Genomic DNA, 21338 nt, shown 5'->3' with positions numbered 1-21338 from the left:
ACAGATAATCTTGGCTTCATTTTGCTTTTCCTAACTAGTAAATGATCTTGAGTAAGTATAGTTTTCCATTTTTTTTTGCTCACATTTTCCTTTTCTGTCAGGAGAAAAGGCACCTGTTTCCCTAAACCTCTTTAAAATTGCATTAACAGTACTCAAACCAACACTACATTCATTGGCAATTTATTTTTCAGTCATGGATGTGTGCCAAGAAAGAGTACATATTTTTGAACACTTTCTTAGAGATATATCCATTTTATATTTACACAAAATGAATAAAATACTATGAATGTCAACTTGCTTACACTATTAATAAACGTTGTAGAGACAGATAAAGCAGTTAAAACATGCAACACTCAACCAAAATAGTGAAATCAAACCAAAACCAAAAATAGTAAATCGAAACAAAACCAAAATTATTGTGAATTGAAACAAAAACAAAAACTTGATGAAAATTCGACTTGTTTGGATTAATTTGTTTGCTGCTGTATGATTGAAGAATGCAGAGTAGACAGATCCTCTGCATGGAAGTCACATGATAATGATAAAGATCTCAACTTTGATTTTGTCAACTGTGGTAGTAATGGTGTGGTCATATGAAATTCTGAATGCAAAACATGAATGTAAAGCCCAAAGCAGCTGTACTATTCTTATTAAAAATTTTCTAGCAAATGTTTAACATGAATTTTCCTGAAAATCATTTTGTTTGTTGACTTTCAGAAAAATTCTGAATGTGGGCTATTATTCAACAGGTAAGAATTCTTTTGCTATTTTATTTACCATCAATAAGTTTTTAAAAATATAAGGTGCAAGAATTTGCTTATAAAGTTGAAAACTTTAGTCTTCTTTATATGTTATTTGAATGATAATCTCACATAAGAAAATTCCAACAAAAATCTATGGTGCACACATGCTAAAGCCAATAGCATGTGTGTCTGAGCCTAAAAAAAGTGCTTTTTTAATCGGTGAATAGTCTGTTTTTCTACGTTTTTGTAGTGCTACGTTGTTTTTCTGAATACGAGTGTCCGTCAGTGGTTGTTTTAAAAGTTAGTTGTCGCGCTATATTGTGTATTTTGGTTACCGAGAAGAAGAGGTTGGAATTGGAAGAATAACAGTGGAAGACAAGACGAAGAAACATAAGTTTTCATTATTAGTTTTATTTCATTTATACTTAGTACACTTAAATGTTTTGCTTGTAATCATTTGTACTTTTACTTATATAGTTATACTCCCTTATACATATTTAGTTGCGACACTATTTTGAATAATGGTGGCAGTGGCAGTTACAATAGCAAATGGCGTATCACCAAGTCCTCCCCCATTTAACGACTCCATTTTTGCACTATATCATATGGCATTTTGTAGCATGCAGAACTTGTGGAACGTATACATTCTGGCGGTTGTATATGTGGCAGGTGAGAAAAGGGGAATACATATATGCACAAAATACAGGCAATGGAAGGAACTTGGTGAATTAGAGAATACTATAACTGACCTAGTTGAGTCAGGGATGGGAGATACTCTACGTAGAGAGATGAGTGGTATGATAGAGAGCAAGAGAAATATGAATAAAATAATGAGAGTGGGGAATAAGGAAAGGTTGAATGATAGTGAAGTATTTGGAGATGTCTGAATTGGGAGGATGAATGGCAAATGAGAGTGGCTGACTTGCAGAGAGAGAGAGATAGAGAGAGAGAGAGAGAGAGAGATGAGCTGAAAGAGCAGGTGGAATGTTTAGGGAATGAGATGAGAAGGATGAAAGAAGATATTAGGCGAATGGAAGAGGCGAATCAGAGTAAGAGTGAGAGAGAGGTATGGGAATGATAGAAGAGGAGCGAATAGGAACAGTATAAGAGGAAATGAGAGAGAGTTATGGGAATGATAGAAGAGAATAGGAACAATAGAAGAGAGGGAATGAGAGTTATGAGAATGGTAGAAGAGGAGAGAATAGGAACAGTAGAAGAAAGGGAATGAGAGAGAGTTACGTGAATGATAGAAGAGGAGAGAATAGGAACAGTGGAAGAGAGAGAATGAGAGAAGAGGAGAGAGGGAATGAGAGGAATGCAAGAGAGAGCACTGGAACCAAGGATAGAGTGATGTCAGGAAGGCAGGTAAGTAGGGGAAAACAGAGAGAAAGTCAAGTGTTAGAGGAGTTGCATATTCTTGAAAAAAGAGCCTAAAAGGTTTAGTTTTGGGGAAGTAAATTAACAGAAATAGGGAAGGTTATAACTCCATCCTTGTTTCATAGCCAAAAGCTTACGAGAATAGAACAACTTGCACTAGAGTTGTCTTTGTTGCATTACTTAAAAGACATTCTGCCCAAGAGTCAGTATATTTGCCTTTTATTAGTGCTTTTGTTTTATTCACTGACCTAACAACTGTTTTGAATTGTTTTCTCAAAACTTTCTAAATTTCTATGCATGTGGCTATGAAATAAGAATGGATTTATATTATCCCCCATTTCTATTAATGTTTGGCATACATTGATCCCACAGAACATAGTGCACAGCTTTCAAAGGGTGTATTTCAAAAACATTTATTCAATACTAATTAAATAAATGGATACCACTGAATTAAAAGCTGTTCAAGACAAGCTGCATCAGAGACCAAAATTTGTTTTTGTGTTGTAAAATTTAGTCACATTCTGGCAGATTTCTTACATCTGAAATCATCTAATTCTTACCACAAAGACCTGTATAGCTTTGAAAGTTTGCCCCCACTAGCAACAACACTAGGTTACACAGCTGATCTCAAAAATGCTAGTACTGATTTAATCAAAAACTACATCTGAACAATAAACAATGCAAACACTGAAGGATATGTAACAAATCAGAATTTATTACTTCTCAATGTCAGTTACCTTCCCTGTAAACTTTTTCCCCATGTTGATAATTGGTCGAAGAGTCTCCAGCTTTGGTACAAATCTTACAGAAGCAATTCCCAAAGTTTTACATTCTTTATGCAGGTTCAAATATTGTTCCTATTAATACATATAGCATAAATCATAAAAAATTATTGCATAAAAATTGTTCCTATTAAATATAGCATAAAGTTATTAGAAAATATTAATACTATATGATCCACTAACCACAGAGAATTTGAAAGGACTCTTATAATTGATTTCTTATAAAATGCACAATTTAATTTAATATTACAGTTTAATATTAAATTAAATTGTAATATAAAATTATATATATAATAGAAACTATTATATATATAATTACAGTTTAATTTAATGCTATATATTTAATTGCTGGCCAGGTTGGCCGAGTGGGCAGCGTATCCACTCTCCAGCCAAAAGGCTGTGGGTTCGAATCCTGCCGTGGGCATGGATGTTTGTGATTGTCTGCGTAAATACTAGTAGTGGCGGCGGGTGGTAGATGGCGTTGGTGTTGATGATGCAGTTCGCTGTAGTTGGTTAATGGAGATGGAGAGCTGTAGAGTAGGTGCCCACCCTTGATGAGTCTTCAGACTCCCTGGAGGTGTCACATAATAATAATAATAATAATAATAATATATTATTATTATTATTATTATTATTATTATTATTATGTGACACCTCCAGGGAGGTGTCATGCTATATATAGCATGACAGATGGCATCAATGGCAGTATCATATTAAAAATGAGGATATTAGGAAAGAACTTGACATTGTCAGCATCCAGGAATGCGTTAGCAGAGCTAATCTCAGGTGGTATGGTCACTTAAACAGAATGGGCGAAAAGATTAGCAAAACAAGTGTTCTCTGCCAGGTTGGCAGGAAAACGACCCAGAGGAAGACCAAGGTATAGGTGGATTGATACTGTACAAAGTGCCCTTAGACGATAGAAATATAAGATCTGATAATGTTGGAGTCTTGACAAGTAACAGACTGATTTGGAGGAAAATTGTAGATAGGAAGTTAGTAGTGATGTAAATTTTTAATGTTGTACTATCATATCCTCTACAACCTTTGAAGGTACATGTCAGGAATTTGATGATGAAGATTAAAAACTTTTAATTCTTCCAATATTTTTTCTCAGTCACTAAGACATCTTCAAATTAACCCTTGTAACAGACAATTAAAAATTTCTCCACTATTTCCCATAATCCAGGGTACAGTGTCGGTATTGATTTTTGAAGCCAGAACTCTTTTTATAGAGGTCTGTCAAATAAGCGATGTCATTTTTGGATGTAATCAGGTTGGCCCGCAATCTGTCGTCTCTGTTTTCTAGGAACTCTAGTACTGAATCAAAGAAATTGTAAAATCGATTCAGACATATACCTTTTGAAAGCCAGCAAACTTCTGTGTGAAGCAGAAAATGATTGAAATCTTCATCGTTTTCACTACAAAGTTGGCTAAACAATCTGTCACTCAATGAATTGCTTCTAATCTTGTTGACTACTCTAATAACGTAATGGAGCAACGTGTGCAGGTGTTCACTTAAATTTTTCGCAACCAAATGTTGACGATGAAGAACACAATGTATAGCAAGTACATTTGGTACTGCTTGTTTCAAATGCGCTATGAAACCCTTGTGGCGCCACTGTCATTGCTAGAGCACCATCAGTAGCAGCAGACAAAATATTACGAATAGGAATGTCTTTCTCTTGAAAAAACTTATTCATGATATTAAACATAGATTCTCCCTTTATATCTGCTTCCAAGTTTTTAGCAAATAATAATTCTTGACAAACTTTTTCTTCTTTTATGAATCGTACATGTGATAAGAGTAGTGGTTCATTATTTGGGAGAGTTGATTCATCGAGTTGAATGGAAAATTGGCATGTCTTCAAATAATCACACAATGATTTTTCAACGTCTTCAGCCATTTCATCGATTCTTCTTTGCACTGAATTATTGCTTAAAGGAATTTTCCTGATGATATCTGATGCTAGCTTATGAAGCACAGTGTTTATTACTTCTTTTACTGCCGGCAAGATTAATTCCTCACCAATTGTGTGTGGTTTTCCCGCTTTTGCGATTAATAATGAAATATTATAAGAAGCTTGTAATCTGTCATTATCTTGTTTAGTGGACGACGTAAAAAGTTTTGATATAGTTAGACGTTTAAAATATTTTTCTTCTAGTACTTGAAAATAGGACAAATCTTTATCCTTTTTTTGTCAGCATGCATTTTAGTCAAATGCTCTTGTAGCCTAGAAGGCTTCATTGCTTCATTGGAAAACACTTTTTGGCAAATCAAGCACATGGGTAATAATTGGTTCGTAAGATACTGAATAAAACCATACAAATACTCAATACTGTACTGTCGACATTTCTTCTTATATTCAGACATAATGAAGTAATAAAATTTGCAAAAATATTCACAAAATAAAAGATTTAATTTACACTTTGTATGACTCCACTTATCTATCACACTTTCGACTGATGATTGTTGGCAAAGCACACAAAAAATAATGAAACTTATTCCTAAACCACTGGTATTTATAGATTCGAAATCTAGCCCAAATCGACTTACATGCATTGACTTGTTTGCGATACCATCGTACTTGTGCTTTGAACAATTCACTGCAAGCACCCATATTCCTGTCAAAACATGCTGAATTGAGTGAATTACCTATGTAATAGTTGACCGACATACTACTAGTTAAGACTCGTCTGCTGCGTGGATAGACTAAAGCCTGTATGGCATGATCAATTTTTACAATAGCAAAAAATGAATAAATTTTTTATGTATATAAAAAATAGAAGTTAAAATATCTTGTATGACACGTTCAATTTTTTATTTTGCACGCAAGCACATTTTGTTCATCAGACCACGACATTGTCCGAATAATTATAAATAATAATTAACAAATAAAATAATTACACAAGATATAAACAACAAACCTACAAAACATAACCACAGAAAACAGTATAATAAGTTTCGAATAATATTTGCTTTGTTTTTTCCCCTCTAGTTAGCAATATAAGTTAGTACTAACTAGGCTAACTAAAATTTACGATTTTATTTCTTTCTTGCCATTATTATTTTTACTCGTAATATTAAATTATATAAAATTGGGTTTATTTTTGTACAAATCAATTAGAAAAGTGGTTTTATATATTTTATATATATTTTGAAATGAAATATAATGAATATATTTGCTACTGTAAATATAACCTATTATACACACATATATACATGCTCTATTTTCTCATTGACATAGAAAATTGACATCTATTTCTATCTGACATGGTAAATTTTCAAATAATTAAATAATTGAAATAGAAAATTGATCGTGTAAGACGGGCACAAGATGAATTAAAATGCAATATTTAAATTTTAAATGATTATCTAATCGCAAAATCACAAAAATAATTAATTTTTAAATATATATATTATTAATTTCTTCTATAAAGAGCCACCGACCCCTAGACTGCCTGAACGCCCCCAAATGCTTCTGATCCCACTATAGCCCCCCACCCACCCCTAGAAGACTTCAGCGTCCACTGGGGGCAGTACTGCCCACTTTGGGAACCTATGCTCTAGAGGAAAGATGTGATTTTAAATAGAACTGTAAACTACCACTTCTTACTTCCAAATCATCATGAGCTATTTTTCAAGTCTCTTGTAAAGAATCTAGTGCAACTGTGCAGTCAATTGAAAGAAATTGAAATGCAATTTTGTCTTTCTTATTCATATTAACCATGATGTATTTTGTGAATATAAAAACAGTCTACATAATGAGAGACTAGCAAGCCTAGCATTATATCATCAAAGCAAATAATCAAACCAATATTAAATTTAATTATCAAGCAAATACAAACATTTATAAACTTATATAGAATAAGAGAGAAATTAGCATAAGCACTAAACTACCAGCATACAAGACAGTGTTCAAATGAATTTTAATTTATGGATATGAGATTTGGATTAAAAATTAAAAAGTTGATCAAAGACTGGAGACCACATACATGAGAGTTCTGAGAAAAATTAGGGGAGTGAGCCGATGGCATCAATGACAGAATCATAGTAAATATGATATTAGGAAGGAACACTGTTAACATTCAAGAATATGGGAAGTTTATTTTTCACTTGGTTAGACTATAATAAATTTAGTTTAATCCTTTATGCAAGTGTGAACAAACAAAGTTTGTGCCTGAAAGTATCTTCAGGACTTGGGTAAGGTAGTACAACACCGGGCAACTCGTTGCAAAGGTGGAGCAAGCTAACATCACTCCTATCACAGCATCTCCCATAATACAAAACACATCTCCTTGCAGATATGTATAATGTTATGCATTAAGGGGAGGACCACTACCCAGACTAGTTTCAACCTTTATTGAGGTTTCTTCAGTGGGAGCCAGGCCCAGACATGGAGATACCAGGCAGAAGCAATAGCAAGGTCATCTCTACCTATAGGAGTTGCCATATGGGTAGTGGCCCTCCCCCTTAATGCATAACATTATACATATCCGCAAGGAGATGTGTTTTGCATTATGGGAGATACTGTGATAGGAGTGATGTTATCTTGCTCCACCTTTGCAATGAGTTGCCCGGTGTTGTACTACCTTACCCCAGTCCTGAAGATACTTTCAGGTGCAAACTTTGTTTGCTCAAATTTGGATAAAGGATTAAACTAAATTTATTAAAGAATATGGGAGTAGAGTTAACCTAAGGGGGGTACTGATCACGTAAACAGAATGGGTGATATAAAGTTAGCAAAACAGGTATTTGATACCAAGATGGCAGGGAAAAGACCCACCTAAAGACAAAGATCTAGGTGGATTAATGAAGCTTGAGGTGCTGCCCTAGAAGACAGAAATGTAAGATCCGATAATACTGGAATGCTGGAAAGTGACAGAATAACCTGGAATAAAATTGCTGACAGGACATCGGTAATAATGGAACTTAATCATATAGTACTGTCATAGTATCCTGTATACCCATGGGGTATATATCAACTGCATAAAATGCAATTATTTATTTTTTTAATTGTAAGCAAATGACAAACACTTACTTCAGACAATAAATTAATGCAACCTCTGTCAATGAGATCTGGAAGTACACATAAAATCAAAGATTAGATAAAGTTAATTACAGTACATATTGCTACCTAAATAGTATAAGAGAAGATAATTAAGTATGAAACAACTTTTATAGTGAGTAAATTACACTTGACAAGAAATTATATAAAATAAAATAAATAAATAAGCTAATACCTTTTATTCCCTTATAGGGAGTAGGTGAGGCCTATAAATCCTATCTAGCTTTTGGAGACTGAGTGGGCAGTTCAATCTCCACTGGTAGCCAATCAGAGATAGCTGGCCCATGTCTATCACTAAATACATGCAGCCACTGATGAAGAGACCAGCAAACAAGTGCTGCCATCTCTTGGTACCTAACCCTAACAGGATATGTTACGTCTATTGATTTTCTTGAGTTTAGGGAAAAAAAAACCCACTTGTTCATGCCAGAAATCGACTAACCCGAGAAACGGTCAAAGGAAGGCTTAGAAAAAGTTCCTCCAGTCAGCAACTAGATTTGAACTATAAGTCTATCTTCGGGTGGCCTAGTGCAGAAGATGCAAGTGCCACTTCCATTGAGCTACACAGGCCTTTTCAATAAGAAAGATTAAAATAAGAAATTATATTCCTGTTTTAATCTTTCACCCAAGCATGTGTCTGCATAAGTACAGTATCTTCATGACAGGGCTACTTTGTGGACAGAAGCTGTTGATTTATATTATTAATAATAGTTGACACATGGACAGAAAAACAGAATTTATTAATTCCTATCTGCATAAAGAAAAATAAAGTATTTAATATAAAGTTGTTTATTATTTTAACGGTATAATAGAACACAGAAACTAAGTAAATAATTAATTTATTAACTTGATGCTGATATTTCGCTGGTATTATAACCAGCATCTTCAGAGCACAAAAACACTGTTTGTCACAATACGCGAGACTAAAACAACATGGTGTACATTAACAAAATTGTAGCAGCAACACAAAGACTAGAGTCCTGATTTTGGCGCCCTCTATCTGAAAAAAAAAAAAAAAAAAAAACGCTATCATATATTGCTAGAGTCCTAGAAAAGTGCTAGTTTTTCCTTAATATGACTGTCTCCCAGATCTTCGGCAAGTTAATACAGCCATATTTGTTGAGATTTGGGGTGTGTTTTAGGGCTTCTGTCGCCTCTAAGAACAATCTCTCTGATTTATATGGGTTTCTGTGTAGTACTTTTGTGTTTTTCCAGTTGATCCTGTGTGCAGGGGTATCCAGAGCATGGTCTGCTAGGCCCGACTTCCCATAATGATATTTCCGGACGTATCGTTTATGTTCGCTGATGCGGATATTCACAGTTCTTCCTGTTTGACCGTAGTAGGCTTGATTGCATGAGCAGGGTACTTGGTAGACTCCTGGATGTGATAAAGGAGGAATGCTGTCCTTGGGTGAGCGGATGAGGGTGGCTAATTTGCTACATGGTCTGAATGTAGTGCGTAGTTTATGTTTAATGAGAATTCTTGAGATCTTTTCGGATGTGCCTTTAATGTAAGGGATGGTGACTGTTTTGTTGTAGTTCTCTGTGGTGGATGGTGGGAGGGGTTTCTTAGGAGCGTTTAGTATTTTATTTATTTTTTGTGGATTGTAGCCGTTGGCCAAGAAGGTGTGGCGTAAGGTCTTGGCCAACGGCTACAATCCACAAAAAATAAATAAAATACTAAACGCTCCTAAGAAACCCCTCCCACCATCCACCACAGAGAACTACAACAAAACAGTCACCATCCCTTACATTAAAGGCACATCCGAAAAGATCTCAAGAATTCTCATTAAACATAAACTACGCACTACATTCAGACCATGTAGCAAATTAGCCACCCTCATCCGCTCACCCAAGGACAGCATTCCTCCTTTATCACATCCAGGAGTCTACCAAGTACCCTGCTCATGCAATCAAGCCTACTACGGTCAAACAGGAAGAACTGTGAATATCCGCATCAGCGAACATAAACGATACGTCCGGAAATATCATTATGGGAAGTCGGGCCTAGCAGACCATGCTCTGGATACCCCTGCACACAGGATCAACTGGAAAAACACAAAAGTACTACACAGAAACCCATATAAATCAGAGAGATTGTTCTTAGAGGCGACAGAAGCCCTAAAACACACCCCAAATCTCAACAAATATGGCTGTATTAACTTGCCGAAGATCTGGGAGACAGTCATATTAAGGAAAAACTAGCACTTTTCTAGGACTCTAGCAATATATGATAGCGTTTTTTTTTTTTTTTTTTTTTTCAGATAGAGGGCGCCAAAATCAGGACTCTAGTCTTTGTGTTGCTGCTACAATTTTGTTAATGTACACCATGTTGTTTTAGTCTCGCGTATTGTGACAAACAGTGTTTTTGTGCTCTGAAGATGCTGGTTATAATACCAGCGAAATATCAGCATCAAGTTAATAAATTAATTATTTACTTAGTTTCTGTGTTCTATTATACCGTTAAAATAATAAACAACATGTTCGACGAACACATAAGTCTGTCCACACGTTTATTTAATATAAAATATTTATATTTTGTGATGAGTATCTTATCATTAGAGTGAATACACAGAAAGAATGGGTAGTTACATGAAGTGAAAATGGAATGACAACAGATGTTACAGAATACTTCCAGGCTGAGGCAATGACATGATATTATTAGGAATCCAAGGGAAACTGTAAACAGTCATTAACACTGCAATAAGCAAACTTAACCCATGGATGAAAATACTTAATGGTTATCTTCCATCAAAACTGTAACATCTTAAATAATTACAGTACTCTCCTATTAATTATCTTCAGATAACAACAGAATATGCATTCTTTATATAAAAGACATTTCTGAACACCTCTCAAAGTTTTTAAAAAAATTGACTTCCAGAAAACTTTCAAACCAGTAAACAAGATTTCATCTATCTTGCCTTCCACCAAAGACAAGCCTCATCTTTGGGCTCACCCAAGAGTGCACCAGATTTCTTGTTCCTGCAATCTATCCTATTTTTGGCCAGACAGGGTGTAATGCACACATCTGATGATCAAAAACATATGGGTTGCATCTGTTTTCTCCAACCTGAGAAATCTGGTCTTGCAGAACATGGAATTTTCTTGTAGTCACAGGATCCAAAACAGGGGGGGGGGGATCTTCACAAAAGTTCTTTCAAATTTGAGAAACTACCACTTCTTACTTCCAAATCATGAGTTATTTTTCAAGTTCTTGTAAAGATTCTAGTGTAACTGTGCAGTCAATTGAAAGAAACTGAAATGCAATTTTGTCTTTCTTATTCATATTATGCAATAAAGCGGCTTCACAATCAACCTAATCTAAATCACATTGATGGCCTAAAAACTTCCAAATTCTGGAAAATAGTGACTGAACTTGTGTGAACTTATGTGAACTTGTGTTTGTGTGTGTAAGGTATTCTAATTAAAGTACCCCTATTCAGAGCAATCTTAGAAAGAACCATTAGATGAAATAGCCTCCAACTTGGTGGGCACAGTAACCAGAGCATGGGCAAGAGATTTTGAATAAAATAAATTACTGGGGAAATATGGTGCTGTAAGCAAAAAAAAATAGTAAATTTTGCATATCACATGAGTTCTAAGGCAGTATAAACTGGGCCTGTGACCTGCATGGTCACCCTGCACATTATCAGGATGTGTTGAGTAGTTTCTTCATTCTGCAACTGCAGCAAAGATGGTCTAAAAATGGCCTGAACACAACAGTGCTGATGCAAGATGGAGCCCCCACATAGGATATGAAGTTCAACAATTATTGTATCAACATTTTACAGGGGACAGAGTAATTAGTCACTCATTTTCTATGAAATGGCCACTGCATTTACCAGACCTTAACCCCTGCAACATTTGGCTTTGGGGTTTCCTCAAAAACATGGTATATCAAGGCAAAGTTCTTCACCTGGCAAATTCAAAAGACAAAATCAACATCAGGTGCAAAATCTTTTGAAAGATTGGTTGCATTCCACCGTGGGAGAACCAACTGCACAACATAATGGATAAACTCTATGAGCCTTAGGAAGAGCACAGATATATGGAAGGCTATAAACAGCACAATGAATCTGCAGTTTTTAAATAGTGAAAGCATCACAAGGATATTTCTAGGGCAATAATTTATTTATTTGGACAGGAGTCGATTCTCTGCTGATTACCCTATATGTTGATCTGTCCATGCGTAAAATAATGAGTTTATGATTGTGCTTTGTAGTATCCATCAGAACAGTGTAATTATCTTCATGAACTCTAGTGATGATAATATTAGTGCCGTGGTGTAAAGAAACTTTACAGTATCATCTGAATCTTAACCATATCGTGTGTCTCAAAGTTTTGGAAAGTCATCATGATTAAAAGATAAAAATTCTGAACTATTTTTTATTTTATTTTATTATTTTTCATAATAACAAATGAGTTATGTAACCTTGTATTTGAATTACAAAAGTAAGCTAATTATTGTTTCCCTCTGAATTCTAACAGTGTATTTCCTGTTTACTCAGCTGTGACTAAGATATGAGTAAGTAAGTAAACAGATAATATGCGATTCACATTTTAAATGGTGTCAACCAGTCATCTCTTCTCTTCCAAATGATATCCTTGTAGCAAGAAAGAAATATATAGGAATTAATAAATTCTATTTTTCTGCACATGTCTTGACCATTATTAACAATATAATATATCTACTATACATGCTCCATTAAAATATCTTAAAATATCTATTCTGGTGACTTCGCATCAAATTGTCTTAATATCCCATAATGCATGCACAGGGTTTCCCAAACTTCTTGCTAAAGTGGAGCCCTAAAGCAAGCAAAAATTTTTTACAGAGCCCTCACAACTCAGTCTTTAAAATAAACACGAAAAAAAGGAAGAAATCGATAAACACTTATCATTTTACAATTTAGTGCTCCATAAATTTAAAAAATTTAAGTTTATTTTAATGACTGCAGTGCAGTTGATGTTTTGAACTGCAGAGTTTTTCAAAGTCTGGTATGATGGACGCAACTTGTAGCATCATATCATCAATTCATTAATTAAAAAAAAAATAGCGAATGTTTGTAAAAAGATTCATGGAGCCCTAGAATTTCAGTTGTGGACCTCTAAGGCTCTGCAGAGTCTGCTTTGGGAAACACTGCCATAATGCATGCATATTCTCCCTTTAAGATGTATATAGTGCCATATATTATGGATTGCTAGCCAGACCAGTTTTGACCTTAATTAAGGTCTCAGTGGACTAGTACCATGAAGATACTGAGAGCTAAATCAATGCAGAAGTCATATTTTATTAACATTCAGGACCTACAGTGGAGTCACAAGACTGACTGTGGGAGTATATTTTCATTATGCGAGTAGCAAAATGGTGTCTCACTATATTATTAAAATACTCAGGATGCAAGACAGTTTAAAATACCTTGCACATAAATTTTTGTTTTCTCACACTTAGATAAAAGATTAAAACAGGAATATAATTTCTTTTGTCAAGTATATATATATATTGTTTTATGAAAAAAATTGAATGACTAGAACCGAGATTTAATTAAAAAGGTTTTAATATAAACACACTACTAGTTTCGGCCTGTAACAGCCTTCTTCAGGTGACATTATAAGAAAAAACACTAAACATTGAGGGTTAAAAGACTATGAACAACACAGACAGTCTTTATACATAATTAGCATTAAAACGTTGTAGTTGTATTTGAAGCTGTTCTTTCATTTGTTGCATTGTTGGGAGAGTGCGTGCTTGCTGCATCACGTGAACACCAGTACATGATTACAGCTGAATGACTATCCGGGAGGTTGTAGCTTAAGTTGTTATTAAGATGAACAGGATTGAAGATGATTTCTCTCTATTTCGTCACTGCAACGGAAGATGTTTGTAGATTTTTCCCAGCAGACTTTGTGACTTTGGTTATCATCATTAGGATTAGCCGAGAAGAGGATATGACTTGATAATGCACTTGCTCACTGTCTCTTGTAAGTAATGTCTCTCATGTGTTCTTCCATATGCATTTCGACAGATTTGTCTGTCTGCCCGAAATAAGGAATATCGCAGTCACATAATATTTTATATACGCCAGGGTATTTGAGTTGATGATGACAAGGTTTGGGGTGGCTAATTAGGGAACGGATCTTTGGAAGTGGAGTGAACAAGGTTCTGATATTGTATTTTTTTAGAACTTTTGCTAATTTATGTGAAACAGTACTTATGTAAGGAATAGATATATTGCTTTTGAATCTATTTGTTTCTTCTGAGTGATGTCTGGGAGGATTAAGAAGGAATTTGTTAATGATTTTCTTGGAATATCCATTAACTTCGAAAGAAGTTTTCAGATGGTTTATTTCTGTAAGCAGTTCATTTGGATCATCAAGAAGAGAACGGGCTCTATGTCCCAAGGTGGAAATTATTCCAAGCTTATGAGGAGGGAAATGATGGGATTGACTGTGCAGATATCTGTTGGTATGTGTGGGTTTTCTATATATCGATATTTTTAGTTTACCAGCAGAAGAGCGAGTCAGTTTGACATCAAGAAAAGGCAAGGAATTATCCGTTTCAAGCTCAGCAGTAAACTTAATACTTTGATGTCGGCTATTGAGATGTTCGAGGAAAACCATAAGGGATTCATGTCAATGGCTCCAAACAATGAAGACATCATCCACATAACGTTTCCAAACTTTAGGTGTTAAAATAAAGGAAGAGATAGCCTTGGTTTCAAAATCTTCTAAGTAAATATTTGCAAGAACAGGAGATAAAGGATTACCCATAGCCAGTCCATGATTTTGTTTGTAAACATTATCTTGAAATTTGAAGTAACCGGACCTGATGCAATGTGTAAGCAAGGCTAACATTTTTTTGGATAACTTGTCCTTGAGTAATGTTAGGACTTCATCTGTTGGGACATTAGTGAACAAAGAAGTTATGTCCAAGCTAGCCATGATGTCATTTTCATCAACTGTAATATCCTTGATGTATGTAACAAATTCTGTAGTGTTCTTGATAAAGGAAGGTGATTTCCCTGAAAAACTTTTGAGGTATTTGGCAAGGTATTTTGAAAGACTGTATGTAGGAGAATCGATACCTTCTACAATTGGGCGTAATGGGGTGTTCTCTTTATGGATTTTAGGAACACCATATATGCGAGGAATTAACGGATGGAGAGAGCGTAGAGATAAACGGACGTTTCGGGATAATTCAGTTGTTGTTTTTAATAAGTTGTTTGTACGATTTTGAAGTTCACGAGTTGGATCTCTCTCAAGTATTGAGTAGGTATCATTATGTAGTAACTCAATCATTTTATTCTTGTAATCTTCGGAGTTCATGATGACTGTTGCATTTCCTTTATCTGCAGGGAGGATGATTATATCTCTGTTGTTTTTTAAACTTTTAATAGCTTTGCGTTCAGTTGAAGTAATGTTGTCTGCAGGTGGTTTTGCGTTATTGATAATAAAGATTGATTCAATACGTAGAAGGTTTGCATCTTGTGGAGTGAGAAAAGAAGCAGCTCTTTCTATTTTTGTAAGTAGTGTTTCCTTTGGTATTAATTTTGGGGAAGGAATGAAGTTTAGACCTTTACTAAGGATGCTTTGTTCTACATCTGAAAGTATATAGGAGGATTTGTTGATAACGACTTTGTCAATATTGATGTGTGGTTTTGAGTTCCTATTATTTCGCAATCTCTTTAACGTTTCAAATTTTCTTATAAGATTTACTTTGTTATTATATTGTATTCTGGCTGCTTGAGATTCACAGTATGTATTAAAGGTATGCCAACTTTCATTATCTAGAGATTCTTCCAGTATTTCAGCTATGGTTCTTTTTTTATTGAAAAGAAAAGCGAGAGTGCGTTTAGTATCCGATATTCTTTCAGACAGTAGGTCTAATTTAGCTTTATGATAGATTCTCTTCGCACGTTCAGTTGTTATGTTTTCTTTAAAGCATATAAATTTAGGAAAGATAGCATGGAATTTGCAACGTTTTAAGAAGACCAACCTGTTAATGTTTAGTCCAATCCTCTTTAGTGTCTTGTTGAAGTTTCTTTTATTATTGATAATAGAAGCCTCGTCATGAAGGTTATGAATGACAGAATGATCATTGACTCGGTTAACATACATAGTTTTATGAAAAAAAATTGAATGACTAGAACCGAGATTTAATTAAAAAGGTTTTAATATAAACACACTACTAGTTTCGGCCTGTAACAGCCTTCTTCAGGTGACATTATAAAAGAAAAAACACTAAACATTGAGGGTTAAAAGACTATGAACAACACAGACAGTCTTTATACATAATTAGCATTAAAACGTTGTAGTTGTATTTGAAGCTGTTCTTTCATTTGTTGCATTGTTGGGAGAGTGCGTGCTTGCTGCATCACGTGAACGCCAGTACATGATTACAGCTGAATGACTATCCGGGAGGTTGTAGCTTAAGTTGTTATTTAGATGAACAGGATTGAAGATGTTGTTCCTAAAATCCATAAAGAGAACACCCCATTACGCCCAATTGTAGAAGGTATCGATTCTCCTACATACAATCTTTCAAAATACCTTGCCAAATACCTCAAAAGTTTTTCAGGGAAATCACCTTCCTTTATCAAGAACACTACAGAATTTGTTACATACATCAAGGATATTACAGTTGATGAAAATGACATCATGGCTAGCTTGGACATAACTTCTTTGTTCACTAATGTCCCAACAGATGAAGTCCTAACATTACTCAAGGACAAGTTATCCAAAAAAATGTTAGCCTTGCTTACACATTGCATCAGGTCCGGTTACTTCAAATTTCAAGATAATATTTACAAACAAAATCATGGACTGGCTATGGGTAATCCTTTATCTCCTGTTCTTGCAAATATTTACTTAGAAGATTTTGAAACCAAGGCTATCTCTTCCTTTATTTTAACACCTAAAGTTTGGAAACGTTATGTGGATGATGTCTTCATTGTTTGGAGCCATTGACATGAATCCCTTATGGTTTTCCTCGAACATCTCAATAGCCGACATCAAAGTATTAAGTTTACTGCTGAGCTTGAAACGGATAATTCCTTGCCTTTTCTTGATGTCAAACTGACTCGCTCTTCTGCTGGTAAACTAAAAATATCGATATATAGAAAACCCACACATCCCAACAGATATCTGCACAGTCAATCCCATCATTTCCCTCCTCATAAGCTTGGAATAATTTCCACCTTGGGACATAGAGCCCGTTCTCTTCTTGATGATCCAAATGAACTGCTTACAGAAATAAACCATCTGAAAACTTCTTTCGAAGTTAATGGATATTCCAAGAAAATCATTAACAAATTCCTTCTTAATCCTCCCAGACATCACTCAGAAGAAACAAATAGATTCAAAAGCAATATATCTATTCCTTACATAAGTACTGTTTCACATAAATTAGCAAAAGTTCTAAAAAAATACAATATCAGAACCTTGTTCACTCCACTTCCAAAGATCCGTTCCCTAATTAGCCACCCAAAACCTTGTCATCATCAACTCAAATACCCTGGCGTATATAAAATATTATGTGACTGCGATATTCCTTATTTCGGGCAGACAGACAAATCTGTCGAAATGCGTATGGAAGAACACATGAGAGACATTACTTACAAGAGACAGCGAGCAAGTGCATTATCAAGTCATATCCTCTTCTCGGCTAATCCTAATGATGATAACCAAAGTCACAAAGTCTGCTGGGAAAAATCTACAAACATCTTCCGTTGCAGTGACGAAATAGAGAGAAATCATCTTCAATCCTGTTCATCTAAATAACAACTTAAGCTACAACCTCCCGGATAGTCATTCAGCTGTAATCATGTACTGGTGTTCACGTGATGCAGCAAGCACGCACTCTCCCAACAATGCAACAAATGAAAGAACAGCTTCAAATACAACTACAACGTTTTAATGCTAATTATGTATAAAGACTGTCTGTGTTGTTCATAGTCTTTTAACCCTCAATGTTTAGCGTTTTTTCTTTTATAATGTCACCTGAAGAAGGCTGTTACAGGCCGAAACTAGTAGTGTGTTTATATTAAAACCTTTTTAATTAAATCTCGGTTCTAGTCATTCAATTTTTTTCATAAAACTATGTATGTTAACCGAGTCAATGATCATTCTGTCATCATATATATATATATATATATATATATATTACTACTGTTTGACTTTTTGAAGAAAGGTTAAAACACTACATAGTCTACAAAGTTTTAACATTAAAGATAATGAAAATAATGTAGTAAATGACACATTATCTGACAGCTTAATAGCAGCTCAGTATCCATCCATCCCAAATTACAAACCAGTGATCTTTATAGAAAGTCATATGATGATGCATGGCATGGCATTTATTTATGCTAACAACAGCATGCTCTGATTTTTGCTAGTTGTGTGTGTATGTGTGTCAAAAGGGTCTAAGATCCTGGCACATGAATAACAAATAAATTTTAAACTTTATTTTAAATTTTATATTGCAGATAAAATAAACACGTGAATTTTTATCAGGAGTTTGAAAACTAAAACAGTATACAATGAGCTTAAATTAAGGACTTGCATAATTTTAGAGAATAAACATCCCTCACCCACTTTTTTGGATATATAAATATCAATTAATTCCAACAGATTAATTTAAATAGATTCATGTCTGGCCAACTTGAAGTTTTTGCACTAAATAGAGTTTTCACTCGAGCATTGTAACAATGATGGTAAAAGTAATGATGGCAAGAGCTTTCGTATATATATACGAGTGTGGTATAATGTGTGGTAAAAATACAAATTTATAATTTCAAAATTATTTTTATTTTTCAACATAATCTTCCTTAAAACTAATACATTTATTCCAGCGATGCTCCAGAGCCATTATCCCGTCCCTATAGTGGTTCTCAGTAAGATCTGCAAAATACCCCAGTACAGCTGCTATCACCTCTTGATTCGAAGAAAAACGTTGCCCAGCGAGGAAGAGTTTTAGTTTTTTTTTTATTATATATATTATTACGTAACCCCTCCAGGGAGTCCAAAGACTCATCGAGGATGGGCCCTACTCTACAACTTTCCGTCTCCACCACTCCACCAAACACAACTACCATCATCATCTACACCAACCATCACCACTAGTAATTCATAGACAATCGCAAACATCCATGCCCATGGTGGGATTCAACATGAAGCCTTGGTTGGAGAGCAGATATGTTAACCACTTTGGTTGGCAGGCTTTTGGGAAAAGATAGAAGTCAGAGGGAGCCAAATCTGGGGAATAGGGTGGATGTTCCAACAATTCATAGTGCAGATCCTTTAATTTTCCCATTGCCAAAACACCTCTGTGGGCAGGTGCAATGTCCTGATGAAAGATGATTTTTTCCTTCTGCAAATCAGGTCTTTTCTCACAAATTTTTTCGTCTAGTCTGGTTAAAAGATCGGAATAATATGCCCCAGTTATTGTTTTACCTTTTTCAAGATAATTAATAAACAAAATGCCTTTAGCATCCCAAAACACCAATGCCATGACCTTTCCTGCTGATGGAACCGACTTTGTCTTCTTTGGTGCTGAATAATCAGCTTCTGTCCACTGTTTTGACCACTGTTTGGATTCTAGTGTGTGTAGTAATAAATTGATGCACAAAATCAGTTTTATTCTTGTTAAAATGCTCCAAGCACTGTTTAGAGATTTTCATGCGAGTGTGTTTTTGATCTGCTGTGAGCAAGTGCGGCACCCATCTTGCGCAAAGCTTTTTTATTTGCAATTCTTCATGCAAAATATATCCTACACGTTCTTTTGAAATGCCTATAGTCTCAGCAATTTCATGCACTTTGACTCACTGGTAATCCATTACCATATCATTCACTTCATGAATGATTTCTGGTGTTGTTACATTTTTTGGACATCCTTCACGTGGATCAGCTTCAAGGCTGGTACGGCCAGGTTTAAACTCGGTAGCCATTTCTTAATTGTTGAAAATGAAGAAGAAGAGTGCCCATAAACTTTAATGAACTTCAAATAAATTTCTTTTGGCATTAAATCTTCTTTTACAAAGTGTTTTATAACTGCACCATACTCAATTTTATCCATTTCAAGGAATACAGACATCACGTTTGCTTCAGACAGGTGTATAAAACAAAAACTACTTGATAGAATGACTTGCAATTTCACATGGATGCTTATAACAGATGTACCAACTTAGAAAAAAAAAATTTTTTTACCGATAGTGTTGCGATCTGAATAACTGTTGTAATAGATATGGTATGAAGGTCAGCAATAAAAAGACAAAGACAATGAAAATAGGCAGAATCATTGAAAATGTCAACTGTGTTGCGAATGGAAAACCTGTGGAACAAGTAAAACATTTCAGCTACTTAGGCACGATATTTAGTGAAGATGGTAAATTAAATATGGAAATAGACAACAGAATCAACAAAGCTGGTATGGTAGGAAGTCAACTGAATAAATTCATATGGAATAAGAGAGAAATTAGTTAGAACACTAAATTAGCTGTATACAAGACAGTGTTCAAACCAGTTTTAACTTATGGATCTGAGAGCTGGATCAGAAGTAAAACACTTGACCAAAGAATAGAGACCGCAGATATGAGAGTCCTGAGAAAGATTAGAGGTGTGAACAGATGGTATCAATGGCAATATCATATTAAAAAACGAGGATATTAGGAAAGAACTTGATATTGTCAACATCCAAGAATGCGTTAGCAGAGCTAATCTCAGGTGGTATGGTCACGTAAACAGAATGGGCGAGGAAAGATTAGCAAAACAAGTGTTCTTTGACAAGTTGGCAGGAAAACGACCCAGAGGAAGACCTAGATATAGCTGGATTGATACGGTACAAAGTGCCTTAGATGATAGAAATATAAGATCTGGTAATGTTGGAGTCTTGACAAGTAACAGCCTGATTTGGAGGAAAATTGTAGATAGGAAGTTAGTAATGATGTAAATTTTTCAATAGTACTATCATATCCTGGACACCCTTTGAAGGTACATGGCAGGAATTTGATGATGATGATGGTGTTGCCATGTATGGTCGAGGCCAAGAACTTTTCAGACCATCCTCATAGAAGCAAAAGAAAATACAATTTCTTTATTAAAATTTATCTTTACCTAAACTTACAGGATCACCTAAGGATTGAAAACAGATAACCATGATGTCATTCTATTATCCAAGAGGAACGGAGAATTGACTAGGACCTCTAACTGGATATTAAGGGGTGCCTCTGTAGCTATTGCAAGGACAATATAGAATTTTATCTTCAGCTCACCAGGTTCTTCTCCAACCATTCTATCCAATGTTCTGTGAAGAACTCCATGCAAGTACATTATCTCAGTTTTATCATCTGGTTATTCTTGTTCATTTT

The 21338-nt window shown here is 34.9% G+C and overlaps 1 protein-coding gene and 1 long non-coding RNA gene across 5 annotated transcripts in view; one reads left to right on the top strand and one right to left on the bottom strand.

Annotated features, from left to right (window-relative positions):
• LOC150108203 (uncharacterized) overlaps positions 1–8770 on the top strand; it is a 261776-nt gene extending 253006 nt beyond the window's left edge. For both annotated transcript variants that reach the window (XR_016548123.1, XR_016548122.1), the window contains exons 7-8: positions 718–749; positions 8164–8770. This is a non-coding gene — a long non-coding RNA (uncharacterized LOC150108203). The remainder of the gene's footprint in view (positions 1–717; positions 750–8163) is intronic.
• Positions 1–21338, bottom strand: part of LOC150108202 (telomerase reverse transcriptase-like) — a 432232-nt gene that overhangs the window by 251705 nt on the left and 159189 nt on the right. For all 3 annotated transcript variants that reach the window (XM_090390650.1, XM_090390651.1, XM_090390652.1), the window contains exons 17-18: positions 7945–7982; positions 2858–2977 (exon numbers count right to left, since the gene is read on the bottom strand). In XM_090390650.1, the coding sequence (XP_090246776.1) occupies positions 2858–2977; positions 7945–7982 (158 nt within the window). The remainder of the gene's footprint in view (positions 1–2857; positions 2978–7944; positions 7983–21338) is intronic.

The sequence above is a fragment of the Typopeltis vanoorti genome, chromosome 3 (assembly GCF_054136105.1).
Source record: "Typopeltis vanoorti isolate ZY-2024b chromosome 3, IOZ_Tvanoo_1.0, whole genome shotgun sequence".
In the NCBI taxonomy this organism is placed as follows: domain Eukaryota; kingdom Metazoa; phylum Arthropoda; class Arachnida; order Uropygi; family Thelyphonidae; genus Typopeltis; species Typopeltis vanoorti.
The sequence above is the reverse complement of the archived record's forward strand: the minus strand, read 5'-3'. Positions and strand labels throughout refer to the sequence as shown.